The sequence below is a fragment of the Schistocerca americana genome, chromosome 10 (genome assembly GCF_021461395.2).
Source record: "Schistocerca americana isolate TAMUIC-IGC-003095 chromosome 10, iqSchAmer2.1, whole genome shotgun sequence".
Taxonomy (NCBI): Eukaryota; Metazoa; Arthropoda; class Insecta; order Orthoptera; family Acrididae; genus Schistocerca; species Schistocerca americana.
The window spans coordinates 144,579,437-144,606,402 of record NC_060128.1 but is presented as its reverse complement, the minus strand read 5'-3'; the positions used below and the strand labels follow the sequence as shown (position 1 = coordinate 144,606,402).

Genomic DNA, 26,966 nt, shown 5'->3' with positions numbered 1-26,966 from the left:
GCTCCAATTAACATCTTGTCGACCTAACTGCATTCTCTCCGCGTCAATTGGCTCTTTTACTTTGCCTTATGAAAGGTGAATAAATTACAATTAAGGAAATGCTTCGAAACATAGATTTAACGGTATGTACGTACACTCTTCTTTGCAGAACTGCAACAAAGCATTGCGAAAAAAATGAAATTAAATACACAATACGATCCTTATTCGTATTAACACTTGAGACTTGGAAGAAAAGAAAATGAATGTACCAGAAGTTAAAAAGTTAACAACTCGCGTTATATCTGGATTCAGGTTGTCTGGGTTATTTTCTAAGTTAAAAAGTAAATTACTCATTTTTCTCGCTGTTAACGTTTCGTTTTTTTTAAAGACATAATCGAGATAAATTTACGCAAATCTCAGAAAGCATTGTCATCAGTTACAAAAAAAAAGTGGGAGTCACTATTGTTAAAGATCGTGTTAAGACGCCCACTACACCATAATTACTTCAAAATCACCACTGTTTTATTTTAAGCTAGTTTTAGACAGGATATAAATAACCTTAGGAAACTGAATACACGCCGGTGCTCTTGGTCGCGCTAGCTGTATTATTTTTACATTTCATACATCCAGGACAAGTGGGTGTTGCTTCTCCAATACAACGGGAAAAATGAGTCCTCTGTCACATGATTTAATTAAATTACGCACAACAAGAAGTTATTTAATACACAGAGTAATGGTATAAAATAAAACTTAGAATAACAGTATTTTATGTAGCGCGCCTGCGGTCAGCTGTTCGCATGTGATATTGACAGACGCGCAAACTACGTATTTTTATATCTTTGCACTGTCGTATTCGGTATGCTTACACAAGCAGCCGACCACTCCGCTTTTGGTAATAGTCTCATTATTTCGAGGTTTTGCGATCACAGCAAGAAAAGCTCTATGATTTAGAAAGAACACCACCCGAAAAAGGCGAAATAAATATTGTCATTGGAAACTCACCTTTTCTTTCGCTCTTCCCGCATGTTTTTGCACCGATTTAGCAAGTAAAGCACCCTTACTCTCTGCCATCTTGAGTTCACTTCAGAGAAAGCAACTGGTTCGCTTACGTTCCTTGCGTTAAAATATATACTGGACTGGCGCGCGACTCGAAACGTTCCTTGTACAAGAAGCGAAAAGCTTCCAAATACCAGGCTACAAAGACGCGATTCTGATGTCAGTGGGAGCAAAATTCCTAGTTGTTATTATAAACTAACATTCAATTGGAGGTTAGCGTAAGGCTACAATAGTATGAAGACCCGCTAATGTAGAAATGAGAAAACATGCCTACCGTTCCCTCAGTTAACCTATCCAGAGATAAAAAAGTTTAAAGTAGTTCGATTTAACATCAAATTACATCGTAAAAATTTTACGAAACAACTACTTGACGTTCAATTTTGAAAGGTGTCCCAAAACACCCCAGGACAAGGTGTTTTCACTACAGCTGGAAGAGTTATTTTGTTGATTAAAAACATAAAAATAAAAAATGCCGCGAATAGTGCAAAGAAAAGCTATCCGACGACAACGTTGTAATTATGCAATTCCATATTAATAGTTTTTTGTAAAAAAATATTCGTTTAACCAGACTTCGATTACGAACGAAAATGGCGATTGTGTGTGTTACGAAATGGGTGGCAAGGAGGGGTAGTTTGTTTTGAGCTATAGTATAGCTTCCTTCTGTTTATTTTGTGAGTTTATGTAGGAAATGTAGCCTTTTTAACACATAGGATATTGCCCCCAGGAGTAAGTCCAGTTCACCAGAAAAAAGTACTGTCATATAATAGGCAAAATGATTTCGTTCGAAGTTGGTGTCATCTTGCCGTCAGCTGGAACAGGTGAACGGGTCGGAGCATCGTCACCAAAACAATACATCGAAATAATGGTAATAATTAGTTTTAACTTCTTCTGAAGAATGCAATACCACAAGTGAATAATCGAAAACGCCTTTGTTTACAAACAATAGTTATGTTTATAAACATGACCTAACCTCAACTTCAAAAACGTTTGCCGGTAAATTTATGTATTACTGATTTTGGTGTTGATGATTTCGTAATTTTCCGGCCACATCATCTGATGTTAAGCCCTAATTAGCGTACATTCACCGAAAAATGTTTTTAAACTTTAGTACCCGTCTCTTTTTAAGTATGTGTTGTGTAGAACTTTAATACCAGTGCCTCAGATTGCACATTTGCATCAGTTTATTTTATATCACCTTTGCTCATCTATTTTTGTTCTGTTATTTGATAATATAGGCAGTCCATCTTGTTGATATTACACATATCTTCCGGGAATAGCAGTAAATTACTTATAGTTGAATATTGAAGTGTGACAGAGGGGGTGTTAGATATAACATTATTGCAGGAACTCTGCAACACACAGTATGAGCGATCCACCTTTAATTATGTTAATCCAGGGTAACATTGAATGCTGTTACTAACTCCATAACTGTGCATGCGATGAGCGTTCCTACGTACTGTAATACTATGACGTTTCACAAATTTAATTCGTTTAATTGTATAGCACTTCAACATAATGTAAATCCTTGAGTCCATTAGATACCCCAGACACCATATCCCATGGGATCTATAGCATGTGAGTAATGAAATGTAGTCCAACGTGTGGCCTGTGTTGACTGATCTCTATATATTACAACTATCTGGAGATTCAAATATTTCTCTGTAGTAAACGGCATGAATTTGACTAAGAGAAATCGTGTTAAAATTAGCTCAGTCTGTTCGCCCATTAAATCCAGTAGGTAGTAGATAGCACCGTAACTGATGTTGTATGGGTTGACTAGTGCAAAGTGTTCATTGCATTTCAGCCTTCTTCCGTAGTGCACAAAATATGGGCCTTCAGAATTCTGGACCCACATTGCAACATGATTGATTTTATGTCAATTTTAATTCTGGAATTTGAATCTGTAGCTAACATAGAATGCACCTTCACCTTTCCGGAGAAAGAGTAAGTTTAATGCATTCTGGCACCTGCATGCGCTTTGACTGCCTTTTCAATTTGCTTCAGAGGTTTCTTTCCTACGACTGCTAAACTGCCTTGACTTATTTACTTACTGTTGATATTTTACCATAAGCACTTCACTGAGCTTCATGTTTACAATCCATGCATCAGTTCATTATATGAAATTGTGTAGTAGGAAATGCCATGACGTCTTTTCAGAAGAAATACACATTTTTTGTACCATTAAAATAACTATGGACACTACCAACATACCAGCTTTTGTAGTCCTAAAATTATTGTATATACTTAGTGTTTTTTTAGTATGGTTTCACACTCTTACTGTTCCTTTTTGTGATTGGTGTGTGTACAGCTACATAAACAGAACTTTGTCTAATTTTAATGTCTTTATGATTATATGAGAAATGTTTGTGTAAAGAAGTAATACATAGGGCCTACCTTGATTTTCTTGGAATGACCAGTGAGCTTACACACTTCATTTCCTGTAGTTTTTTTTTTCCCTGGGGATTGTTGAGGATCTTCCCACCAAATGAACAAATCCATGATGAATTCTGCAATTTAAATTTGAAACAAATGCATTGTGCTCTGTAACCAGTTGGACAAATTTGCTTTATATGAGTGACCTTCAATGTTTGTCTCACAATTTCTTAGTATTTTTCAAATGAATATGCATTCACCACAACTGTTTCCAGTAATTGATATGGCTCCCTGCATCAACTTTCTGATTTATTTTTATTTATTCATGTCAGATTTGTGTTAAATATGTAGGAGGGATGGGCAGTCTTCGGGGATATGACAGGTACGATCATTCAAAGCAGACGTCTACTTATACAAAACCAGAAATCAGCCCATCTAAATGCCATCATAAGCATTTGGAACTAGATTTTGCTTAATATGGAAGTAGACAAAAATGAGGCAGCCTTCTCAGACGAATCAGTCCAGCAGTCACCTTTGGTGACTTACAGATTATTTCAAGTACTGAACACAACCCCAAAATCTTTTCCATGCTGTGTGTTGTTAAATTATAACTACACCAGGAATTGATTCCATCCCCAGAATTTCTTGAAACTACACTCACATTTATTTAGCTGATTTTCTATAAATATAAATAAATCACTATGTGAGTCCTTGATGTGATGCAGACCTTTGTTGTAGATGTCTGCACTTTGACTGTTGAGGAAATGCTCCACCTCTAAAATCACCTCTTTGTCATTCTGGAAATGCTTGCTGTGTAGTGGTTTTTTCCTTCTAGGAAAGAACAGTTCACTGGACGGGGTGTCAGGTTGTTAAAAGATGGGAGGCAAAATTTGATAGCCCAAAAAAAGCAGGAGAATGAGCAGGGGTTTTGTCATGGAACAAAACCACCTCCTCAGACAGATTCCTGCTATGCTATGTCTTGAAAGCCTGCCATAATGTCAGGAGGTTTTGGCATTATGCTCCCGTGATGGTTTGCACCATAAAATGTACTCTGTTGACACCACCCCAAGGCAGTCTCAGAATCACCATGCCTGATGATATTTGTGTCTTCGCCATTTTTGGTATTAATTAATCCACATGTTTGCACTGCTTGCTTTGCTCCTATGCCGCTTTGTCACAGTGATACACGCAGCACTTGTCCATGATGATCAAGTGGCTAAAGAAGTCATCTGGATCGGGTTGACACAGTTGCAATCTTTCCACTATCACATTTTATTCAGCAGGCTTTTTGAATGGGTACGAACAGTTGAGGAACTGAGCAGATGATGGCCTTTGTCACTATCAGAATATTGTATGAGGTGGGACTGTAAGCTTTCTGGGCAAATTTCAATGATGAAATCTTCTCAGTTTATTAGCCGAGTCGAGACATCACTCTGTGGCAACATTTCAACACCATCAAACTACCTTCCATTAGCAAAATGCAATGCACTCTGCGACTGTGATATAACTTTCGAAATGGTAATGGGCAGCAAAGTGTTGTCATTTCCATTGTAGTGTTATTAGAGCAGATCCAGATTTCGGCTAGTAAGTAGCCATTATGGATGCAGTATTCTGGAGTTGTTATACATGCCCTGGTACATCTACACCTGTTCCTTAAGCTCTCGTCCCAGTTCATTAAAGATTATTGTGACGAGAACCTGAACAAAAGTTGTAGACATACTAGGGCACGTATAATATCTAAGGAATACCGCATTGATAATGGCTAGTTACTAGCCAAAATCTGGAATTGCTGTAATAAAGCTAGAATGGAAATGACAACTGGTTGCTGCTCTTTACCATTTTGAACATTTTAACAAGTTTCTTACTCATCATCTTCAGGTGAAGTGTCTGTTTCATGTCCAGTTCATATCTGTATAGCCCCTGCATGCTCCTTTGCCTTGTCTGCAACAGCTGGTCCAATTATGTGCCTTAAGAAGGGGTATTGTGGACAGTGAAAGGGAGGGGGGGGGGGGGGGGGAGCGTTGTGGACAGTGGTGGTGGGGGCTCCCGCTGTGTTTGACGACCCTGGCATCATTTTTGGTGCTGCCTGTCTATTCCAATGCTGCCTTCGCCACTTTTGCATCAGAGTGCTCTTGATGTATTCCTGCTAGCATTACATCCCATTCAGAGCTCAGCTGGAAACCACTAAGCCGGTTGACAAGGTCATCACATACCCTTACCTCCACTGCCTCTTTGAAGATCACATCCCAAAACCTGTTTGTGTGGCACAACACCTCTGTCTGTTCAAAATCAAACACATGGCCTCCATTGAGGCTGTGCTCTGTCACTGCAGATATGTCCATTTGGCTGAGGCAGACACTTCTCACATCTTCCGAGTGATACTGTGAAATATACTGCTGTGTAGGCCAATATTGCTTGCCACATTTGCAACTGATGCTTAGGCCCCAGTCATGGTTCGCCTTTCATTGAACCAAGCATATATTTGATTTTAGCCGATGGCTGGAAAAAGACATAAATGTGTGTTGTTCCTTCCTTATGCTGGGCCATGGTCAAGGTTACCCGGCTACTAGAAAAAAACAACATGAAAACCATTTTCTGCTCATTGCCCCCAAAATCAAAAATATGTTTAGCTCAATGAAAGACCAACAAGGACTGCGGATATCAGGAGTCTATGGCATTAGTTGCATATTTGGCAAGCAGTAAATCGGCCAGATGCAGCAGTATACTTTGCAGCACAGCTCAGAACATCTGAGAAGCAGTCACCTCAGACGAACAGACAGCTCTGCAGTGGCAGAACACGGACTCTATGAATGTAATATGTTTAATGTTGAACAGACAGAGGTGTTGCACTGGAAAAATGAGGTCTAGGACTCGATCATCAAAGAGGCAGTAAAAATATGAGTCTGTGATGATCTTGTCAACCAGAGCAATGGTTTCCAACTTTGCTCCATATGGGATATAGCACTAGCAAGAATACGTCAGGAGGACTCTGGCGTGAAAGCAGCAAAGGCAACAAATGCAATAGACAGGCAACACCAGGACGTGACGCTGGGACCCTCCAATGTGCCAGAAGTCCCCCCTACCACTGTCCACGATCCCTCTCCACTGTCCACAATATCCCTTCTGATGGCGCGCAATTGGCCCAGCCGTTGCAGATGAGGTTGAGAAACCTGTCATCTACCGACTATAAATATACAAACTGTACATAAACCTGATGCTTCGCCTGATGGTGAGAGTAGAAAACTTGTCGAAATACTGCCGCTGAAAGATGTCTCGGCTCGGCTGATAACCACAGAACACTTCCTCATTGTGCAATCCGTGACTGATTTAAACTTGTTCCATCACTGCTTCGATAGTGATTCCCTGGTCTTTGAGCAAGAGGGTCACCAGTTCCTACGGTTCTCAATGGAGAGACGGCTAGCTACTTCATTCTTTGTCACTGAGACGTGTGTGGCCGCACTAGAAGTGCCTGCACCACCTGATCTCTGTATCATATGATGGTGTGTTGTTGTCTTACACTTTCACCAACTTAGCACAGATTTGTTGCAGCACTTTTTTCCCATTAGATGCAGAAAATCAATGACCTTACGATACTCTACCTTAATGGTGGACTGTGTTGTTTCGTTCTCGCCGTCTAGCAGAGTGGTACCGTACTGTGGTGTGGGAATTCAGTGTGTACCAGGACTGCAGATATGTACTTGCAAATAAACAAAAATTGTAATTAAATACCTTAATTTTTTGAGAGATAATTGAAACTTTATAACTACCCCTCGTAATAATGTGTTAACCCTTGCATTACTGAGGGGGGAGGGGGTACTTTGTGCCCACCTTTTAAAAATATTGTGATCTCGAGTGGTACTTTATATTTTAAAATTTTGAAAAAATGTTTATTGTTTTTGGTGATTTCTTATATCAGATTCCATAACTGTTTTAAATTTTCCAGTAAAACTTAACCAAAAATCTAAGTCCTATTACCCACTGTGACTTTTCACAACAAATGTGATATTCATATTTTCAGGTTTAGGTCCTGTCTTACACATCTGTAGAATTTTGAAAGGCATGATGTGAGGTGAAATCAATGACAGTTAATGAAATTTATATTTTTTTAATTTTTGGTCGTGGTCATGAAGTACCCCTGCACTTGGAGTAAACATTATTGAAAATATGTAGGTGTTGCTAAGATCATGCTAAAAAATGTTTTCAGGTTCCATACCCTTCTCATCCATCAGTACCTATGTTTAAAAAATATATTGTTAATAAAAATTAAATACATTTATTTATTTATTTATTTATTTATTTATTGGTGGTGTGGACAAACTAACTCCCTGCCCCAGTATTACACATTTTTGGAAAATGCATTGGTAACACTGTGGTTTACTGTAGTAAATATCTGAGATTTGGAATTTATTTCACTATGGTTATGGAATCCTTAGATGCTGTTTATTTCCTCTATAGATTACATTTTCTTTTTCAGTGACTGTCTGCTCAGATCTACAATGGATGCAGCATAGCACTGTTGTTACCGTGGACCAGTAGTTAGCTTTCTCAAATGAGGTTATTTTTTAAGCTTCTCAGTAAGTCTTACTGTGCCTATTTCTCTCTCCCTCTTCTTTTTTTTGGCAGTGTTTTCCTCATGCTCATTCACACATTCATTTCACTGTCATTCATTTGGCAACACAGTTTCTGAGCTATGTCACTGCACTATGTGTTTTCACTTAGACATTATGAGGACTAATAGGATCAGTTTTTAAACACATATCGCCTTACTCTTTTGCAAAACGTTTGCTTTCAAAATTTATACACCATTGCATGGCTTTGAACTAATTCTGGTCAATTTTTTTTTCCCACTCGTATGTTGATATCTCAAAATGTGATTTCGGACTGTTTCAAACCCTTAAAGGTGATGAAAATCACTGTTGTACATTGTTTGACGTAAGGCAACAAAAATGTGTCATTAAGTGATAAATCAGGTGAATGTGGGCAACAATGTTTTTCTCCATCAAATTCAGTTGTGTGTAGTGTGACTCTACAAGGAACAATGATACAACATTTTCAGTTGATTTTCCTGACTTCCATCAATGACTTGTGGCAGAACGTTGTATAGTACCTAGCATTGTACTTGGTCCTCTAAAGGAATGCTCACAACATGACCAGTGTAATCAAAGAAAGGAACTTAAACAATGGACTGTCCAGGTAAGAATTCAACAATGTAGGAAAAAGATGGATTGCTGGTGCTGTAAAGAAGACATATCAAGTTTCAGACAGGCACAGTTAAAAGACTCTCACATATAGCTTTTGACCACAGCCTTCATCAGTAAAACACACACACACACACACACACACACACACACACACACACACACACACCATACAAGCAAGCACACCTCACGCACACACGACCGCCAACTCCAACATCTTGGACTGGAATTCCAGCCCAAGATGTGCTTGCTTGTGTGTGTGTGTGTGTGTGTGTGTGTGTGTGTGTGTGTGTGTGTGTGTGTGTTTTACTGATAAAAGCTGTGGCCGAAAGCTATAAGTGAGTGTTTTTTAATTGTACCTGTCTGCAACTTGACTTGTCTTCTTTACGGTAAGTAGCAAGCTGTTTTTTCCTACATTATCAAAGAAAGGAACTATGATTTTGTAGGAAGTCGTGAAGTGCTTTGTTGGTGTTTGTTCACTTCAGAACTCTCAAACAGTTGACCATTCCTCAGTGTCCATCTCTTATGCAGATTCTGAAGATTCACCTCCCATTATGATCTCACATAAGGGTTTTGCATGTTCTAGGTCAAATGTTCCAGGCATTTCCTTATAACAATTAACATGGGCCAATTTTTGGACTTCTGTCAAGCTGTGCAGAATCCATCAGTAACAGATTTTTTTTGCAGTTGAATATCAATGCTGAATCAAATGTACCGAAGTCCTTGCTATACCTATGGATAACTCCATCTCATGATAAGTCACATACCCTTCAGTTATAAGTCTTTTCTGAAGGTGGTTAATTGATTGCCAAACATTGAGTCATTTTTGTCAAGTTTGGCATTTACGAAAATCATAAAAAAATCAAGTGACAGAAACCTTTATTTGAAATTGCCATTTTTTCACATTGTGGTCTTTTTAGCCAGTCACTGTGAACGATCTACTCAGTCAGTTTCTGGCTGCCACCATTTGATGAATAACCAATGACAAACATTAAAATAACAGTAATGCCAAATCTTACGGGGAGCTGCTCATGAACAGGTAGCATTTTCATCCTGTACTTTCAGAGTTCATTACTCTTTATATCTAACACTTAGGACATTGCTGTTTTATCTACATCTACATTTATACTCTGCAAGCCACCCAACGGTGTGTGGCGGAGGGCACTTTACGTGCCACTGTCATTACCTCCCTTTCCTGTTCCAGTCGCATATGGTTCGCGGGAAGAACGACTGTCTGAAAGCCTCCGTGCGCGCTCTAATCTCTCTAATTTTACATTCGTGATCTCCTCGGGAGGTATAAGTAGGGGGAAGCAATATATTCGATACCTCATCCAGAAACGCACCCCCTCGAAACCCGGACAGCAAGCTACACCGCGATGCAGAGCGCCTCTCTTGCAGAGTCTGCCACTTGAGTTTGCTACACATCTCCGTAACGCTATCACGCTTACCAAATAACCCTGTGACGAAACGCGCCGCTCTTCTTTGGATCTTCTCTATCTCCTTTGTCAACCAGACTCGGTACGGGTCCCACACTGACGAGCAATACTCAAGTATAGGTCGAACGAGTGTTTTGTAAGCCACCTCCTTTGTTGATGGACTACATTTTCTATGCACTCTCCCAATGAATCTCAACCTGGTACCCGCCTTACCAACAATTAATTTTATATGATCATTCCACTTCAAATCGTTCCGCACGCATACTCCCAGATATTTTACAGAAGTAACTGCTACCAGTGTTTGTTCCGCTATCATATAATCATACAATAAAGGATCCTTCTTTCTATGTATTCGCAATACATTACATTTGTCTATGTTAAGGGTCAGTTGCCACTCCCTGCACCAAGTGCCTATCCGCTGCAGATCTTCCTGCATTTCGCTACAATTTTCTAATGCTACAACTTCTCTGTATACTACAGCATCATCCGCAAAAAGCCGCATGGAACTTCCGACACTGTCTGCTAGGTCATTTATATATATTGTGAAAAGCAATGGTCCCATAACACTCCCCTGTGGCACGCCAGAGGTTACTTTAACGTCTGTAGACGTCTCTCCATTGAGAACGAGATGCTGTGTTCTGTTTGCTAAAAACTCTTCAATCCAGCCACACAGCTGGTCTGATATTCCGTAGGCTCTTACTTTGTTTATCAGGCGACAGTGCGGAACTGTATCGAACGCCTTCCGGAAGTCAAGAAAAATAGCATCTACCTGGGAGCCTGTATCTAATATTTTCTGGGTCTCATGAACAAATAAAGCGAGTTGGGTCTCACACGATCGCTGTTTCCGGAATCCATGTTGATTCCTACATAGTAGATTCTGGGTTTCCAAAAACGACATGATACTCGAGCAAAAAACATGTTCTAAAATTCTACAACAGATCGACGTCAGAGATATAGGTCTATAGTTTTGTGCATCTGGTCGACGACCCTTCTTGAAGACTGGGGCTATCTGTGCTCTTTTCTAATCATTTGGAACCCTCCGTTCCTCTAGAGACTTGCGGTACACGGCTGTTAGAAGGGGGGCAAGTTCTTTCGCGTACTCTGTGTAGAATCGAATTGGTATCCTGTCAGGTCCAGTGGACTTTCCTCTATTGAGTGATTCCAGTTGCTTTTCTATTCCTTGGACACTTATTTCGATGTCAGCCATTTTTTCGTTTGTGCGAGGATTTAGAGAAGGAACTGCAGTGCGGTCTTCCTCTGTGAAACAGCTTTGGAAAAAGGTGTTTAGTATTTCAGCTTTACGCGTGTCATCCTCTGTTTCAATGCCATCATCATCCCGTAGTGTCTGGATATGCTGTTTCGAGCCGCTTACTGATTTAACGTAAGACCAGAACTTCCTAGGATTTTCTGTCAAGTCGGTACATAGAATTTTACTTTCGAATTCACTGAACGCTTCACGCATAGCCCTCCTTACGCTAACTTTGACATCGTTTAGCTTCTGTTTGTCTGGGAGGTTTTGGCTGCGTTTAAACTTGGAGTGGAGCTCTCTTTGCTTTCGCAGTAGTTTCCTAACTTTGTTGTTGTACCACGGTGGGTTTTTCCCGTCCCTCACAGTTTTACTCGGCACGTACCTGTCTAAAATGCATTTTACGATTGCCTTGAACTTTTTCCATAAACACTCAACATTGTGAGTGTCGGAACAGAAATTTTCGTTTTGATCTGTTAGGTAGTCTGAAATCTGCCTTCTATTACTCTTGCTAAACAGATAAACCTTCCTCCCTTTTTTTATATTCCTATTAACTTCCATATTCAGGGATGCTGCAACGGCCTTATGATCACTGATTCCCTGTTCTGTACATACAGAGTCGAAGAGTTCGGGTCTGTTTGTTATCAGTAGGTCCAAGATGTTATCTCCACGAGTCAGTTCTCTGTTTAATTGCTCGAGGTAATTTTCGGATAGTGCACCCAGTATAATGTCACTCGATGCTCTGTCCCTACCACCCGTCCTAAACATCTGAGTGTCCCAGTCTATATCTGGTAAATTGAAATCTCCACCTAAGACTATAACATGCTGAGAAAATTTATGTGAAATGTGTTCCAAATTTTCTCTCAGTTGTTCTGCCACTAATGCTGCTGAGTCGGGAGGTCGGTAAAAGGAGCCAATTATTAACCTAGTTCGGTTGTTGAGTGTAATCTCCACCCATAATAATTCACAGGAACTATCCACTTCTACTTCACTACAGGATAAACTACTACTAACAGCGACAAACACTCCACCACCGGTTGCATGCAATCTATCCTTTCTAAACACCGTCTGTACCTTTGTAAAAATTTCGGCAGAATTTATCTCTGGCTTAAGCCAGCTTTCTGTACCTATAACGATTTCAGCTTCGGTGCTTTCTATCAGCGCTTGAAGTTCTGGTACTTTACCAACGCAGCTTCGACAGTTGACAATTACAATACCGATTGCTGCTTGGTCCCCGCATGTCCTGACTTTGCCCCGCACCCGTTGAGGCTGTTGCCCTTTCTGTACTTGCCCAAGGCCATCTAACCTAAAAAACCGCCCAGCCCACGCCACACAACCCCTGCTACCCGTGTAGCCGCTTGTTGCGTGTAGTGGACTCCTGACCTATCCAGCGGAACCCGAAACCCCACCACCCTATGGCGCAAGTCGAGGAATCTGCAGCCCACACGGTCGCAGAACCGTCTCAGCCTCTGATTCAGACCCTCCACTCGGCTCTGTACCAAAGGTCCGCAGTCAGTCCTGTCGACGATGCTGCAGATGGTGAGCTCTGCTTTCATCCCGCTAGCGAGACTGGCAGTCTTCACCAAATCAGATAGCCGCCAGAAGCCAGAGAGGATTTCCTCCGATCCATAACGACACACATCTTTGGTGCCGACATGAGCGACCACCTGCAGATGGGTGCACCCTGTACCCTTCATTGCATCCGGAAGGACCCTTTCCACATCTGGAATGACTCCCCCCGGTATGCACACGGAGTGCACATTGGTTTTCTTCCCCTCTCTTGCTGCCATTTCCCTAAGGGGCTCCATTACGCGCCTGACGTTGGAGCTCCCAACTACCAGTAAGCCCACCCTCTGCGACTGCCCGGATCTTGCAGACTGAGGGGCAACCTCTGGAACAGGACAAGCAGCCATGTCAGGCCGAAGATCAGTATCAGCCTGAGACAGAGCCTGAAACCGGTTCGTCAGACAAACTGGAGAGGCTTTCCGTTCAGCCCTCCGGAATGTCTTTCGCCCCCTGCCACACCTTGAGACGACCTCCCACTCTACCACAGGTGAGGGATCAGCCTCAATGCGGGCAGTATCCCGGGCAACCACAGTCGTAGTCCGATCAGGGGATGCGTGGGACGAGCTGGCCGTCCCCGACAAACCCCCATCCGGACCCCCACAGTGATGCCCATTGGCAACAGCCTCAAGCTGTGTGACCGAAGCCAACACTGCCTGATGCTGGGAGCGAAGGGATGCGAACTCAGCCTGCATCCGAACACAGCAGTTGCAGTCCCTATCCATGCTAAAAACTGTTTTGCAAAGAAGGTCTGAACTAATCTACAGAGAGCGCAAACAAATCAACAAAATTTAAACGGTTATTAAAATACAAGATTGCCTAGTAAATGCAGTAATGCTGCTACTTGCGCAATGCTGACACTGCTCGGCGGCGGAAGGAGACTAGGCGAATTTACACTATTCAGGTACATAAACGCGATGCTACACTCTCAAATACTGTAATACGCCCGAAATTTATGAATTAAACAATGCAAGTACCAAAAACACGCAAAGAAATTAAGAATGAAACTATGTAACAAATGAGTGAGCTAGGAGTATACAACTTACTGCTCAGCTGCTTATCCAACGGCGGCAGGAAGCACACTGAATGACATTAGGGTTGTTGCTGTTGTTGTGGTCTTCAGTCCAGAGACTGGTTTGATGCAGCTCTCCATGCTACTCTATCCTGTGCAAGCTTCTTCATCTCCCAGTACCTACTGCAACCTACATCCTTCTGAATCTGTTTACTGTATTCATCTCTTGGTCTCCCTCTACAATTTTTACCCTCCACACTGCCCTCCAATACTAAATTGATGATCCCTTGATGCCTCAGCTTATGCCCTACCAAGTGATCCCTTCTTCTAGTCAAGTTGTGCCACAAATTTCTCTTCTCTCCAATTCTATTCAATACCTCCTCATTATTTATGTGATCTACCCATCTAATCTTCAGCATTCTTCTGTAGCACCACATTTCGAAAGCTTCTATTCTCTTCTTGTCTAAACTATTTATCGTCCACGTTTCACTTCCATACAAGGCTACACTCCATACAAATACTTTCAGAAATGACTTCCTGACACAGACTTTAAGGTAAGTATTACTATAAATTGTATTTATTTATGTATAATACTTTAACTACTACAGCACTTTGTTTATGCAATGAATTTTGAAGACATGTTTTGTTTTTGGGGCCATAATCTGTGACATCATGTATTGTATTTATCACTCAGCTGTTTCAGGCATTTCTCAATACCCACACAATTGTGTAATGCCTCACATTATACAGTTTGGAACTCCAGATAGGAAGATCAACAATGTAGGAAAAGGTAGATTGCTACTCTTGTAAAGAAGACACATCAAGTTAGAGACAGGCATGATTAAGAGACACTTACATATACCTTTTGGCTGCAGTCATTGTCAGTAAAAACACACACACACACACACACACACACACACACACACACACACACAAACACAAAAAGCAAGCAAGCACACCTCACGCACAGACGACCACCAATTGCAGCATCTCGGGCTGGAATTATGTAGTTTGGAGTATACTACACATCATTATTGATGGTCATCCTTCAAGAAAATTACTGATTAGGTGAAACAATATTTAATGTATCTCAGACATACTCCAAGCTATATAATATGATACATAACATAGTTCTATGAATGTCGAGAGAGGCCTGACACAGTTTGAACAGTATTGGGTGAGATAATGATACTGAAAACTAAACCTAACTTCAAAATTCATCGCACAGACAAGCTGTTGTAATAATTAAAGTATTATGTATAAATAAATACAGTTTATGGTACTGCTTAACTTAATGTCATTCAGTGTTGGCATAAGACAGCAACTTAATAGCCCATCTAAGGGAGATGTGTAGAAATTTAATATGTGACCCTTGCAATAACGGCTGTGCTGAAATGTGTTTGTTGTTACTAGAACACCCAGCTAATTGTGAGTGTTTAAATTGCTGACAGGGCAGGCCCCTTTTGCTGTACGCTCTGGAGGAGGTGTTGCGGCCGCCGTGGGTTCGTCGTGTCGCGCTGGTCGTGGACTCCCCGGAGAAAGTGCAGACGGTTCTGGACGGGTCCGGCATCAAAGGTGCAGATCGTGTGTCTGTTGTCAGAGGGGGCTGCAGCCGACACCGCTCCATACGGAGTGGCCTGCAGGCACTCCAGAAAGCTGGTATGTCAATGTGTGGGGGATGGGGTTAGAGATCATTAATCTGATTACATACATTTACAAACTGTTTGGTTTGTATACAGGAATCATGTCAAAAATTATTCATAGAATAATTTTGGTACTAGAAAAGAATAATGCAGCAAGTTTCGAAAAGAATATATGTGTTTTGAACACTTACGTTTATTAAACTGTAAGATATAAAACTATGAAACTTGTACACTCCTGGAAATTGAAATAAGAACACCGTGAATTCATTGTCCCAGGAAGGGGAAACTTTATTGGCACATTCCTGGGGTCAGATACATCACATGATCACACTGACAGAACCACAGGCACATAGACACAGGCAACAGAGCATGCACAATGTCGGCACTAGTACAGTGTACATCCACCTTTCGCAGCAATGCAGGCTGCTATTCTCCCATGGAGACGATCGTAGAGGTGCTGGATGTAGTCCTGTGGAACGGCTTGCCATGCCATTTCCACCTGGCGCCTCAGTTGGACCAGCGTTCGTGCTGGACGTGCAGACTGCGTGAGACGACGCTTCATCCAGTCCCAAACATGCTCAATGGGGGACAGATCTGGAGATCTTGCTGGCCTGGGTAGTTGACTTACACCTTCTAGAGCACGTTGGGTGGCACGGGATACATGCGGACGTGCATTGTCCTGTTGGAACAGCAAGTTCCTTTGCCGGTCTAGGAATGGTAGAACGATGGGTTCGATGACGGTTTGGATGTACCGTGCACTATTCAATGTCCCCTCGACGATCACAAGTGGTGTACGGCCAGTGTAGGAGATCGCTCCCCACACCATGATGCCGGGTGTTGGCCCTGTGTGCCTCGGTCGTATGCAGTCCTGATTGTGGCGCTCACCTGCACGGCGCCAAACACGCATACGACCATCATTGGCACCAAGGCAGAAGCGACTCTCATCGCTGAAGACGACACGTCTCCATTCGTCCCTCCATTCACACCTCTCGCGACACCACTGGAGGCGGGCTGCACGATGTTGGGGCGTGAGCGGAAGACGGCCTAACGGTGTGCGGGACCATAGCCCAGCTTCATGGAGACGGTTGCGAATGGTCCTCGCCGATTCCCCAGGAGCAACAGTGTCCCTAATTTGCTGGGAAGTGGCGGTGCGGTCCCCTACGGCACTGCGTAGGATCCTATGGTCTTGGCGTGCATCCGTGCGTCGCTGCGGTCCGGTCCCAGGTCGACAGGCACGTACACCTTCCGCCGACCACTGGCGACAACATCGATGTACTGTGGAGACCTCACGCCCCACGTGTTGAGCAATTCGGCGCTACGTCCACCCGGCCTCCCGCATGCCCATTATACGCCCTCGCTCAAAGTCCGTCAACTGCACACACGGTTCACGTCCACGCTGTCGCAGCATGCTACCAGTGTTAAAGACTGCGATGGAGCTCCGTATGCCACCGCAAACTGGCTGACACTGACGGCGGCGGTGCACAAATGCTGCGCAGCTAGCGCCATTCGACGGCCAACACCGCGGTTCCTGGTGTGTCCGCTGTGCCGTGCGTGTGATCATTGCTTGTACAGCCCTCTCGCAGTGTCCGGAGCAAGTATGGTGGGTCTGACACACCGGTGTCAATGTGTTCTTTTTTCCATTTCCAGGAGTGTATTTTGAACACTTATGTTTATTAAACTGTAAGATATACAACTATGAAATTTGGGACACATGTTTACGAATCTCTCAAGTTAAGATTATAGATGGTCAATATGTCCCCTGCGAGCAGTATGAACAGTATCACAGTGATACTCGAATTCCTCCCATTGGAAGAATTTTGTTCAGATAGTCACGCACTTGGCAACTCCAGTGAGGAAGGTGATGTGTCTTAATAAAAAATGAAGTTGTCCTCTTTTTTTTTTTTTTAAGTACAAGTGTTTTGCTGCACTCTTTATTTATTTATTCATAGTGATACAATGTACAAGATGAGCTCATGTCAGTGATTTGCCATTGTCTAGTGTACGTCTTAGCTTGTATGATTGGAACCTAGGAGTATAAATGTCTTTTTTTGCTACAATAAGATCACATTATGCAAGGTGCGGGCCCACTAAAAGGGAGTCTCGGAAAAAAGCAAGTTTTGTAACTTAGCAAGGTACTGCTGACTGTTAACTGTGACTCCACCAAAGAAGAATGAGCTGTAAACAGACAAGTGGGATATCGCTCAAAACACATTGACTCTGGGTGAATGACATACAAGTTCAGTGTGTGCATGTGGATACTGTAGCCCCAATTTTGAACATTGTGTTTGTTCACTTTCCTACTAGGATGGCATTGTGTGAAAGTGTTGTTATTATCAACAGCATTCCGAAGCTTATCGAAAGATTGCACACGTTTGCATTTCCCGTCATGATGTAGAGCCTGTAACAGCTGTAACTTGTGCAGCTTCATAACCTACCAACATCTCAAAACATGCTAAGTTGTTGTTGTAGGCAGTTGTAACTCCCAACTTTTACAATGAGTTAACTTTATAGGACTGCATAGGAAAGCAGTTTGAATTCGTGCAACATTTGCATCGGAAGTACAAGGGCAGCCTGGACTCCTTCCTTTACATACACAAACTGTCGATACCATCTGCGAATGTTCCATCCATTCTGATTATTAGTTTGGTACCTCACCCTGAAACGTCTTTGCACTATAATCACAGAATTACACTTAGCAAACTCGAGAACACAAAATGATTTCTGTGCTGTATAGCATAGCCATTTTACAACCTGTGACATTGACCAAGCAAACAGAAGGATACCAACATGTAGTAGCAATTAATATAAACTAGAAAATGTATTTGTTCCTCCAATAACTGAGCCATGGCACAGTGATAGACAGTCTTTACAACATAGTGCTTTGTGATACATATATTCTTTTTGAAACACCCTGTATAACATTATAAGGTTAACTACACTGGACAAAAAGTGAGTCTTCCTGCAGAAACATCACACTAATAATGTGCTGTGTAAGACTGCATCTATAAATAGCCTCAATAATGGCTTCAATTTGCAAGGAAATGTGTCCACACATTTCTTCAGGTATGTCATACTCAGCTGGAGCCACTTATTAATAGTTAGATCCTGTAGAGCAGAGATCAGAGACTGCCCCTCACCATTTGTTCGTGTAAAAATTTTGTAATCATCTTGTATTCTTTCCCAGAGGAGAGAGGGTGGAACCCTGTGGAAACTACGAAATGGCATATTCCTTCCACCCCCTCCCCATCCCTGATGTGGTCACCAGTTAGGGGCTTGCAGCCTTTAGTACTGGGAAATCTGTACACCCCTGCTGTAGAACTGCCAAATTGCAAGCAAATTGATTCATCTGCTGATCCAAATAGTTCCAGATGATGTTTTCTTTAGGACTAAAATCAGGTGATTTAGCAGGGCTGTCGACGTGCAATAGTGTTCATCAAAGTGGGAACTTGTGCATGTAGGACTGTGAATGTGGCTGTTGTCCTCTTGCAGAATAGTAGTGTCCAGAGCATGCTCATCATAATGATATAGAAGAAAGGACAACAGTTGATCTCCAAATATATTGAAATAAGTAGCCCAGTTCATGTTCACCATGACCTTTACTGAGGAGGCCAGAGTTGTGTTATCAAAAATATCACAGAACTACCACTGACCTCCACTATGCTCTGCAGCTTAAATATTACATTGGTCATTCGTAAAGTAACCTGCAACCATTGATATCGGTGCTACAGGTGTCAACCACTGCAAAGAGCCCACACATCCCCCTAACGTCACAGGCTGCCATTCAGAAAGAAGAAATAGCAACACCCCCCCCCCCCCCTTCTGTCCCCGCCCCCACCCCTGCCAGATTTGCGAGGCGCCCTCACCGTGTCATGGCTTGAGAAGTGGCCACAGGTGAAAGAGTGGCAGTTCTGTTTTGACCACTGTCACAGAGAAGACATACTTCTGCCTCTAGTATATGCTCATTGTAACATCACACTGTTATTTTCCTACCAGTCTCTGTTATACAGTGTTTTACTGGCCATCAACAGACGTGTTTTTATTGTAACTGAATAATATTGTTCATTTTTCTACAGACTTGTGATTTCATGCACCTCAGAGTGTTTGACTGCTTCTTGTGTTTGGACCCCAAAACATTGAATTGCATACGTAGTTCCACATGTGAACATTCAGCCACAGCCATGTACACCACAAAAATAAGTGTATCACTTTTTGCTTCAAATAAAGTGTTCCATACTTAGACTAATAATTGCATTGACTGTTCTCTTTGGCCACCTGTGAGTTCGAAAGCAGAACACAAAAAATCTCCATTTATTTAAAAAAAAGTGTGAATGGAGTTACAGCATTTGTTTTACAATACTGTGAAAGTACACACTCTAATTTATTTTTCCTGAGTGTTTCCAGCCACATTGAGACATTTGTTGTAACATTTGATGAGCTGTGAAATTCCGCAATCATAGAATTGTGCTACCTGCACCCATTTGGCACTAAATTTCTAGTAGTCAAAATCTTCTGTAACAAGGGAAGGTGGTGTGATACAATGAAGCTGTATGTTCAAAAATGGGCAAACCAGTGTCCTTGCCGCAATTGTGATATTGTCAGGTCACCAAGTTAAGGGCTGTCGGGCATAGGTAACACTTGGACGGGTGACCGTCCAGGTCTGCTGAATGCTGTTGGCAAGTGGGGTGCACTCAGCCCTTGTGCGGCCAATTGAGGAGCTGAAACTTCCTGGCAGATTAAAACTGTGTGCCAGACTGAGATGCGAACTCGGGACCTTTGCCTTTCGCGGGCAAGTGAGGAGCTACTTGACCGAGAAATAGCAGGTCTGGTCATGAAAACTGACTGGCTGAGAAAGTGCCATGCAGGACAGGAGTGTCCAAAACATACTCACCATAAATATGTACAAGAAAGGACAATAATTAGTCTCCAAGAATGGTGAAATAAATATCCTGGTTCATGTTCACTGTAAACTTTAATGAGGAGGTCCAAGTTCTGTTATCAAATACATAGCAGAACTATCACCGACCTGAGATACCCTCACCATCCTCCCATATTTGCATCCAGTGATGCCTGTCAGCTGAAGATGACACAGCGATCGATCGGTACTGCTGGGCCTCCTGAGGCCTGTTTGGATAGAGCTTGAGTTTGACAAGTCCACGATGAAGAGAAATGTGCTTGGCCAAGTATTGTGAATGCAGATCTGTTTCGTCTGGTTCGGGAAAGGGCTACAGAAAACTGAAGACTCATCATGGTGGAACTTTGTATTCATTTTCCATAGATTAGTAGTAATCTTCTGTACAAAAGTGGTTACTGAGATTTGAGCTACAGGAAATTTGATGCCAGGTGGATGCAGACAGCAGAATTCTACAACTGCAGAATTTCAAAGCTTATCGTATGCTATGAGAAATCTCTCATTGTGGCTGGAAATTGTGTGGAAAAATAAATGGGAGTGTATTCTTTCACAATATTGTAAAACAAATTCTGTAACCTCATACACATAATTTTTTATTTATTTATTTATTTGTTATATATAATTGGAGGTTATTTTATGAATAGTCCTCATATGTTAAGCTGCCAGTGCACTAGATAGTTTGCATCATTTGAAAAAAAGTCAAAAATGACAACTCGTCAGACCACCCTACACACCTACTGTTTATAAGTTTTTATGGAAACTGGTTGAAATTAACCTGCGTTCACTGACAGCAGCAATTCTTTCAGGTTTGAAACTGATTGTCATTGATAAGACACGACAGATGTCTCCTGCCCCATTGGTTAGGATTTGTTTATGACCACTGTTCTTATACTATGCTACATGGTTGTGAGTGGTACATCATTGCTCATAGACATGTTAAATAGTCTCCGTTCATACATCAACAAGTCTACCAGCTTCGTTAAAGGAGTGATCACAGTCACGCCAGAACACGATAGCTCCTTCCTGGCATTCTGTGACATCTTCATGTCGACCCATCTCACCGTACTGATTCCATATAACTGACAGCACATACATGCCACTTCATTACCACGATTTGCTGCTCGACCGTGCTATTATTGCACTTGGCCACCCGTGGCCGTTACCGGAAATGTGTGGCGACACTACAATAAACAAAGGAAATAGTGACAGTGGGAAACACAGCACAGTGTGAGTGCTTTCAGGACAGTTGTGCTTGTACTGTCAGTACGTCCTCAGAAATATCACAATAAAAACTCACAGTAAGAAGACCAAATTGCCCTCACTCCCAAGTGTAGTAATAATGTAGTCAACTAATAGGTAAGTAGTGGAGGGTCACATTAGTGCCTGGTACCAATCCTGCATATTCTACAGTGCTCCAATTTGATGAAGGTGCTCTTTTAAGAGGATGAGTAAAATTTGTCCTGTGAGGTTACACATGAACACAGCAAAATGGTTCAAATGGCTCTGAGCACTATGGGACTTAACTTCAGAGGTCATCAGTCCCCTAGAACTTAGAACTACTTAAACCTAACTAACCTAAGGACATCACACACATCCATGCCCGAGGCAGGATTCAAACCCGCGACCGTAGCAGTCGCGCAGTTCCAGACTGTAGCGCCTAGAACCGCTCGGCCACTCCAGCCGGCATAAACACAGCATGTGGAGGGCATCACGACATATGCAAGTACCTCACATCGTGCTTTTCACGCAGAGGCGGGTGTGCGCGTGGTGGTGGTGCACGATGCAGTGCGCCCTCTGGTACCTGCGGAGCTGCTAGAGAGGCTGGTGGTACTGGCTGAGCACCACGGGGCGGCAGGTGCGACGCGGCCTCTCACGTCGACTGTGGTGCGCGCGTCTCCGGACGCCGGTGGGACGCTGCTGCTGCAGGCCAGTCTCGACCGCGACTCTCACCTCGCGTCGGAGACCCCGCAGGCATTCCGGACGGAGGTGCTGGCCACTGCTTACAACAAGGTACTGCTGTCCCGAGACTCAGATTTCTGTAGTACTCTGTCATTTCTGAAATATGGGCCAGATGCACTCAGTTCAGAGAATTTATGGACACACTTTACGAGTATGTGGAGACACTATCGTGTTGTTTTATAGCACTATGTTTTGGCCTGTTTTGGAATTGTCATACCTCATGGGATTTTATTTGCAGTAAGTTACACCTTTGTCTCATGGTTCCCCTTTTCTAACTCCATTAGTTCTCTACTGCATGGTATGAGTTGGAGGGTAGATAGTATTTACAGCATCCTGTTGAAAACCACTTGCAGTACTGCCTGAAATGTTGGTTTGTAAGACAGTGTAGTTACACACTTAGGGAAGTTTTATCGAAGATGAGGATGGCTGTACTTGCACAGTGTAATGTGTTAACTGGCAGCACCCTGTCTCATGCAACTGGAAAAGTCAATGATTTAGTTCGCTCTTCTACATCTACGTCCATCCTCTCAGGCCATTGTACCCATGTAAGGACTCTTCCCCGTTCCATTTGCACATGTAGTATGGAAGAATGTCTGCTTAATTGTCTCTGCGTGCACTGTAACCATATTGATCTGACTTAAAGCTGTTTCTTGAAACTTTGTACACTTTCACACGATTTTACCATTTCGCCAACAGGCATTGAACTGAATGCAGATTAGCTGGCATCTATATCGCAGTGAAATTATGCAGAATATTTTCACGGAAGGCACACATAAAGTGTGGTATCAGCTGACCCACTGATCCAGGTGTTTACTTGCCAGTTGCAATAGGCCTCGACCAGCAGCTCTTACAGAATTTCAGTGTGCTTGGATGTGGCTCTCACTTTGCACCATACTCGTGGTTTCCTTGTATCAACTTGCTCAGTCATTTGCAACAGTGACATTGTGTTTTCCTTTGTGCTCATCTCTGTGTTTTCTGATTCCCTCCTCCCCCACAGATTAACATGTTGGTTTTTTTTTCTTTCCTTTTTTTTCATGTCTTGTTCCATAATAGCAAATTGAGGAGCAAATCACCATTATAATGGAACGAGTCATTATATGAAATTAACATAAACAAAATAGAATGTAGACAAATCCTATGCAGATGACAAGCTGCAAATATATATATATTACTATAGTCAGGATTCAAATTAATGATATGAATATAATAGAGGGAAACACTCCACATGGGAAAAATATATCAAAAAACAAAGATTCTGTAACTTACCAAACGAAAGCATTGGTACGTTGATGGAGACAATAACAAACACAAACACACACACAAATTTCAAGCTTTCGCAACCCACGGTTGCTTCAACAGGGAAAGATGAAAGGATGTGGGTTTTAAGGGAGGGGGTAAGGAGTCATTCCAATCCCAGGAGCGGAAAGACTTACCTTGGGGGGAAAGAGGGACAGGTATACAATCGCGCGCGCGCGCGCGCGCGCGCGCGCGCACACACACACACACACACACACACACATCCATCCGCACATATACAAACACAAGCAGACATATGTAAAGGCAAAGAGTTTGGGCAGAGATGTCAGTCGAGGCGGAAGTACAGAGGCAAATATGTTATTGAATAACAGGTGAGGTATGAGTGGCGGCAACATGAAATTAGCGGAGGTTGAGGCCTGGTGGGTAACGGGAAGAGAGGATATATTGAAGGGCAAGTTCCCATCTCTGGAGTTCTGATAGGTTGGTGTCAGTGGGAAGTATCCAGATAACCCGGACAGTGTAACACTGTGCCAAGATGTGCTGGCCGTGCACCAAGGCATGTTTAGCCACAGGATGATCCTCATTACCAACAAACACTGTCTGCCTGTGTCCGTTCATGTGAATCGACAGTTTGTTGCTGGTCATTCCCACATAGAAAGCTTCACAGTGTAGGCAGGTCAGTTGGTAAATCACGTGGGTGCTTTCACACATGGCTCTGCCTTTGATCGTGTACACCTTCCGGGTTACAGGACTGGAGTAGGTGGTGATGGGAAGGTGCATGAGACAGGTTTTACTGGCCCCGGCCTCCTTCAGCAGCAGATTCGGTGTGGGGTACAGTTTTTTGTGCTGTGCGATCTGCTCGACATTACACAGGGGGTCCTTATGCTCGCACGTAGAATAGCAAAGTTTTCCATTGGTTGTCCTTCCGATGTTGCATCATCACATACTCCAGTTCCTGTGTGTGTCATGCTAGAGTCTCCCATTTGAAGGCTTTGGTGCTTCCTCACATCTAATGGCTGGCGATTGATCACGATATTGGACACCTTATGTGGGCTCCTGCACTGGGTTGCAATGCTGCATCAGTTTTCCACTTGGTCCCTTTCGGGGCACGCTCGGGAGAGCATGCACACAGTTTGTGGGCCCCTTTTCTGGAAGCATGTAGTTGTTTGTGATCGATGCATTGTCAGATTTTCTGTTTGTTTCCAAACTTTCCTCCATGTTATCGATGAGGACTCTCCCCAGACCCTTGTCCCTGAAATTGGTTTCCAGTTTGTGTCTCGGGGGTTTGCAGACTTTTGCATTTGCAGCGGTATCCAGCATCTGACTATTGCCCCATCTCACCTGGCGTCTAATTCAGAGGTGGAGGGATTCTTGCAAATATTTAAAACTCAAATGAAGAATTCTGTGTCTTCCTCATACTCCAACGATGCCCTGTCTGGTACCAGGCGATGCTGGTTAACAGATGCAGTGGAAAGTTTGCACCGGAGCTAGCTGCGGGATAGTTTGGATTTATTGCACCCCTAACCACAGGCCCCAGACCATTGCAGCCCACTGTGTTTTCCAACAGGGCTGCCGTTTTGGCCAGATTTTTTGGCTGGTAACAGGGGTGCCTGCTGGGTGGCATGATGCTCCACAGGCTGGCATTTATGTGTGATGAATGTCAGTCAGGAGCAACCGACCTACCATACCAGTCAGTTGAGCCCACGACCTGTCGGATCCTCAATACTGCCGTCTCCTAGCTTGTCATCAGGTGACAGGGTCTGTTGCAGCATTGTTCCATTGGGGGGGGGGGGGGGGGGGGTGGGTCCCTATTGTAGCAGTGTGCTCACCTGCTGCTGCCTCATTGCACCTTCCACTGCCCTACATTTGACCATGGAGAGGGTCATGGTGGGGATAGTTATCGTGACTACTGATGCAGAACCTGTGGAATATGAACCTGAGCGCTCTTTGTCCTACTCGCCAGTGGACGACAATTTGCCCCCAGCGATGCTGGTAGACGCACTGTTACCCCAGCTTCCAAAATCTTCTGCCCCTATGGTGGAGCCAGCCTTATCAGTGTCATCACCTCCATCGGCTAATTTGCTGTTGGAGAATTTCGAGCACTCTCCAGTTTTGCAGCGGATGTTGCAGCAAAAGCCAGGTCACTTTCAACCATACGTGTCCTTTTCAGCGGAGAGTGATCCGGTATTCCTACCAGCCGACATTGAGACAGATATGGGCGAGGGTATCGCAGTGGAATAGTGCAGAATGCTGTCACAGAGGACGCGCACGAAGCGTGGCATGGGCACAGAGCCACGGACATGAGTGTTTACTTCCTGGCAGAAATAGTCCGGGCATGGAAGTTGTTACGCTGGCATCGGCATACTCAAAACTGTGTAGTGAATCCAATGTGCTTTGGTGCTCTCGGTAGCTGCCATTTCTTCTCTCAGTTGCTGTAACAGGCTCGAAACTGTTCGTGATAAAAAGGATAATTCTAATGATGCGGCCCACACAGTATTTAATGCTGGAAAACAATCAATTTTACTTCGACTTGTGACATATTCACGAATGATGACCAGTTTGGGTTTCACAGTTCCCTTTTGCATGCAGTTAAGGGAAAACTACATACTGTATACACTCTTGATGATATAATTGACAGTAGTTCAGTGTGGCAGAGGACAATCAACTGAAATATCACAAGCACCACCACATTGTTGAGTGGCATATAATTACACCAGAGTAACAGACAGTATGTAGGTTGGAAAAAAAAACATCACACTTAAATACAGTTACATAGTGAAAAAAAAAGTTGGCACTAATTAATACTACCTCTACCAAAATGACCTCAGCAAACCTTTCTGTACAGTTTGACATAATTATTCATGCATGAGTAATTCCTGGTCACATATTCTTTCAACAAAGATTTAATGCGTTTCATATCTAAAGCTGTATTGTAATGATACTACATAATGATACTACATGATCGCTTGCTGGTCAGACTTTTAGATACATAGATGTTGCTCAAGTTAATTCTGGTGGTAGACTGCATGATTTTTGGGCAGGGGTGACTATTTGCAGACAGCATAAAAATATTGTGTGGTTTCTGAAAGTACCCAATGTTTTGAAAATTGGCTGTGTTACATTTTGTTATTTTGTATGTTACTGCTATCTGGTTTATGACAAATGTTGAAGGTCAGTAAATTATAGAATATATGGTGCAGTGTTACGCTTCTGTTGTTAGAAATCCCCTACTTATGATTATGGCATCTGTCTTGAAAATAATGTCATTTGATTCAAAAAGAAAAGGTCAGACTTTTATAAACATTAAGACAAAATAGTCAGTCAAAATTATGAGG

General features: G+C 42.8%; 2 protein-coding genes across 3 annotated transcripts in view; one reads left to right on the top strand and one right to left on the bottom strand.

The window, feature by feature from the left end:
- The window catches only part of LOC124552417 (myc box-dependent-interacting protein 1), a 436,091-nt gene extending 434,969 nt beyond the window's left edge, over positions 1-1,122 (bottom strand). For both annotated transcript variants that reach the window (XM_047126684.1, XM_047126685.1), the window contains exon 1: positions 982-1,122. In XM_047126684.1, the coding sequence (XP_046982640.1) occupies positions 982-1,050 (69 nt within the window). In that variant the 5' untranslated portion in view covers positions 1,051-1,122. The remainder of the gene's footprint in view (positions 1-981) is intronic.
- Positions 1,123-1,660: 538 nt separating this feature from the next.
- LOC124552640 (D-ribitol-5-phosphate cytidylyltransferase-like) overlaps positions 1,661-26,966 on the top strand; it is a 63,517-nt gene continuing 38,211 nt past the window's right edge. Inside the window, exons 1-3 of the mRNA XM_047126968.1 lie at positions 1,661-1,900; positions 15,315-15,522; positions 22,166-22,425. Of these exons, the coding sequence (XP_046982924.1) occupies positions 1,808-1,900; positions 15,315-15,522; positions 22,166-22,425 (561 nt within the window). The 5' untranslated portion in view covers positions 1,661-1,807. The remainder of the gene's footprint in view (positions 1,901-15,314; positions 15,523-22,165; positions 22,426-26,966) is intronic.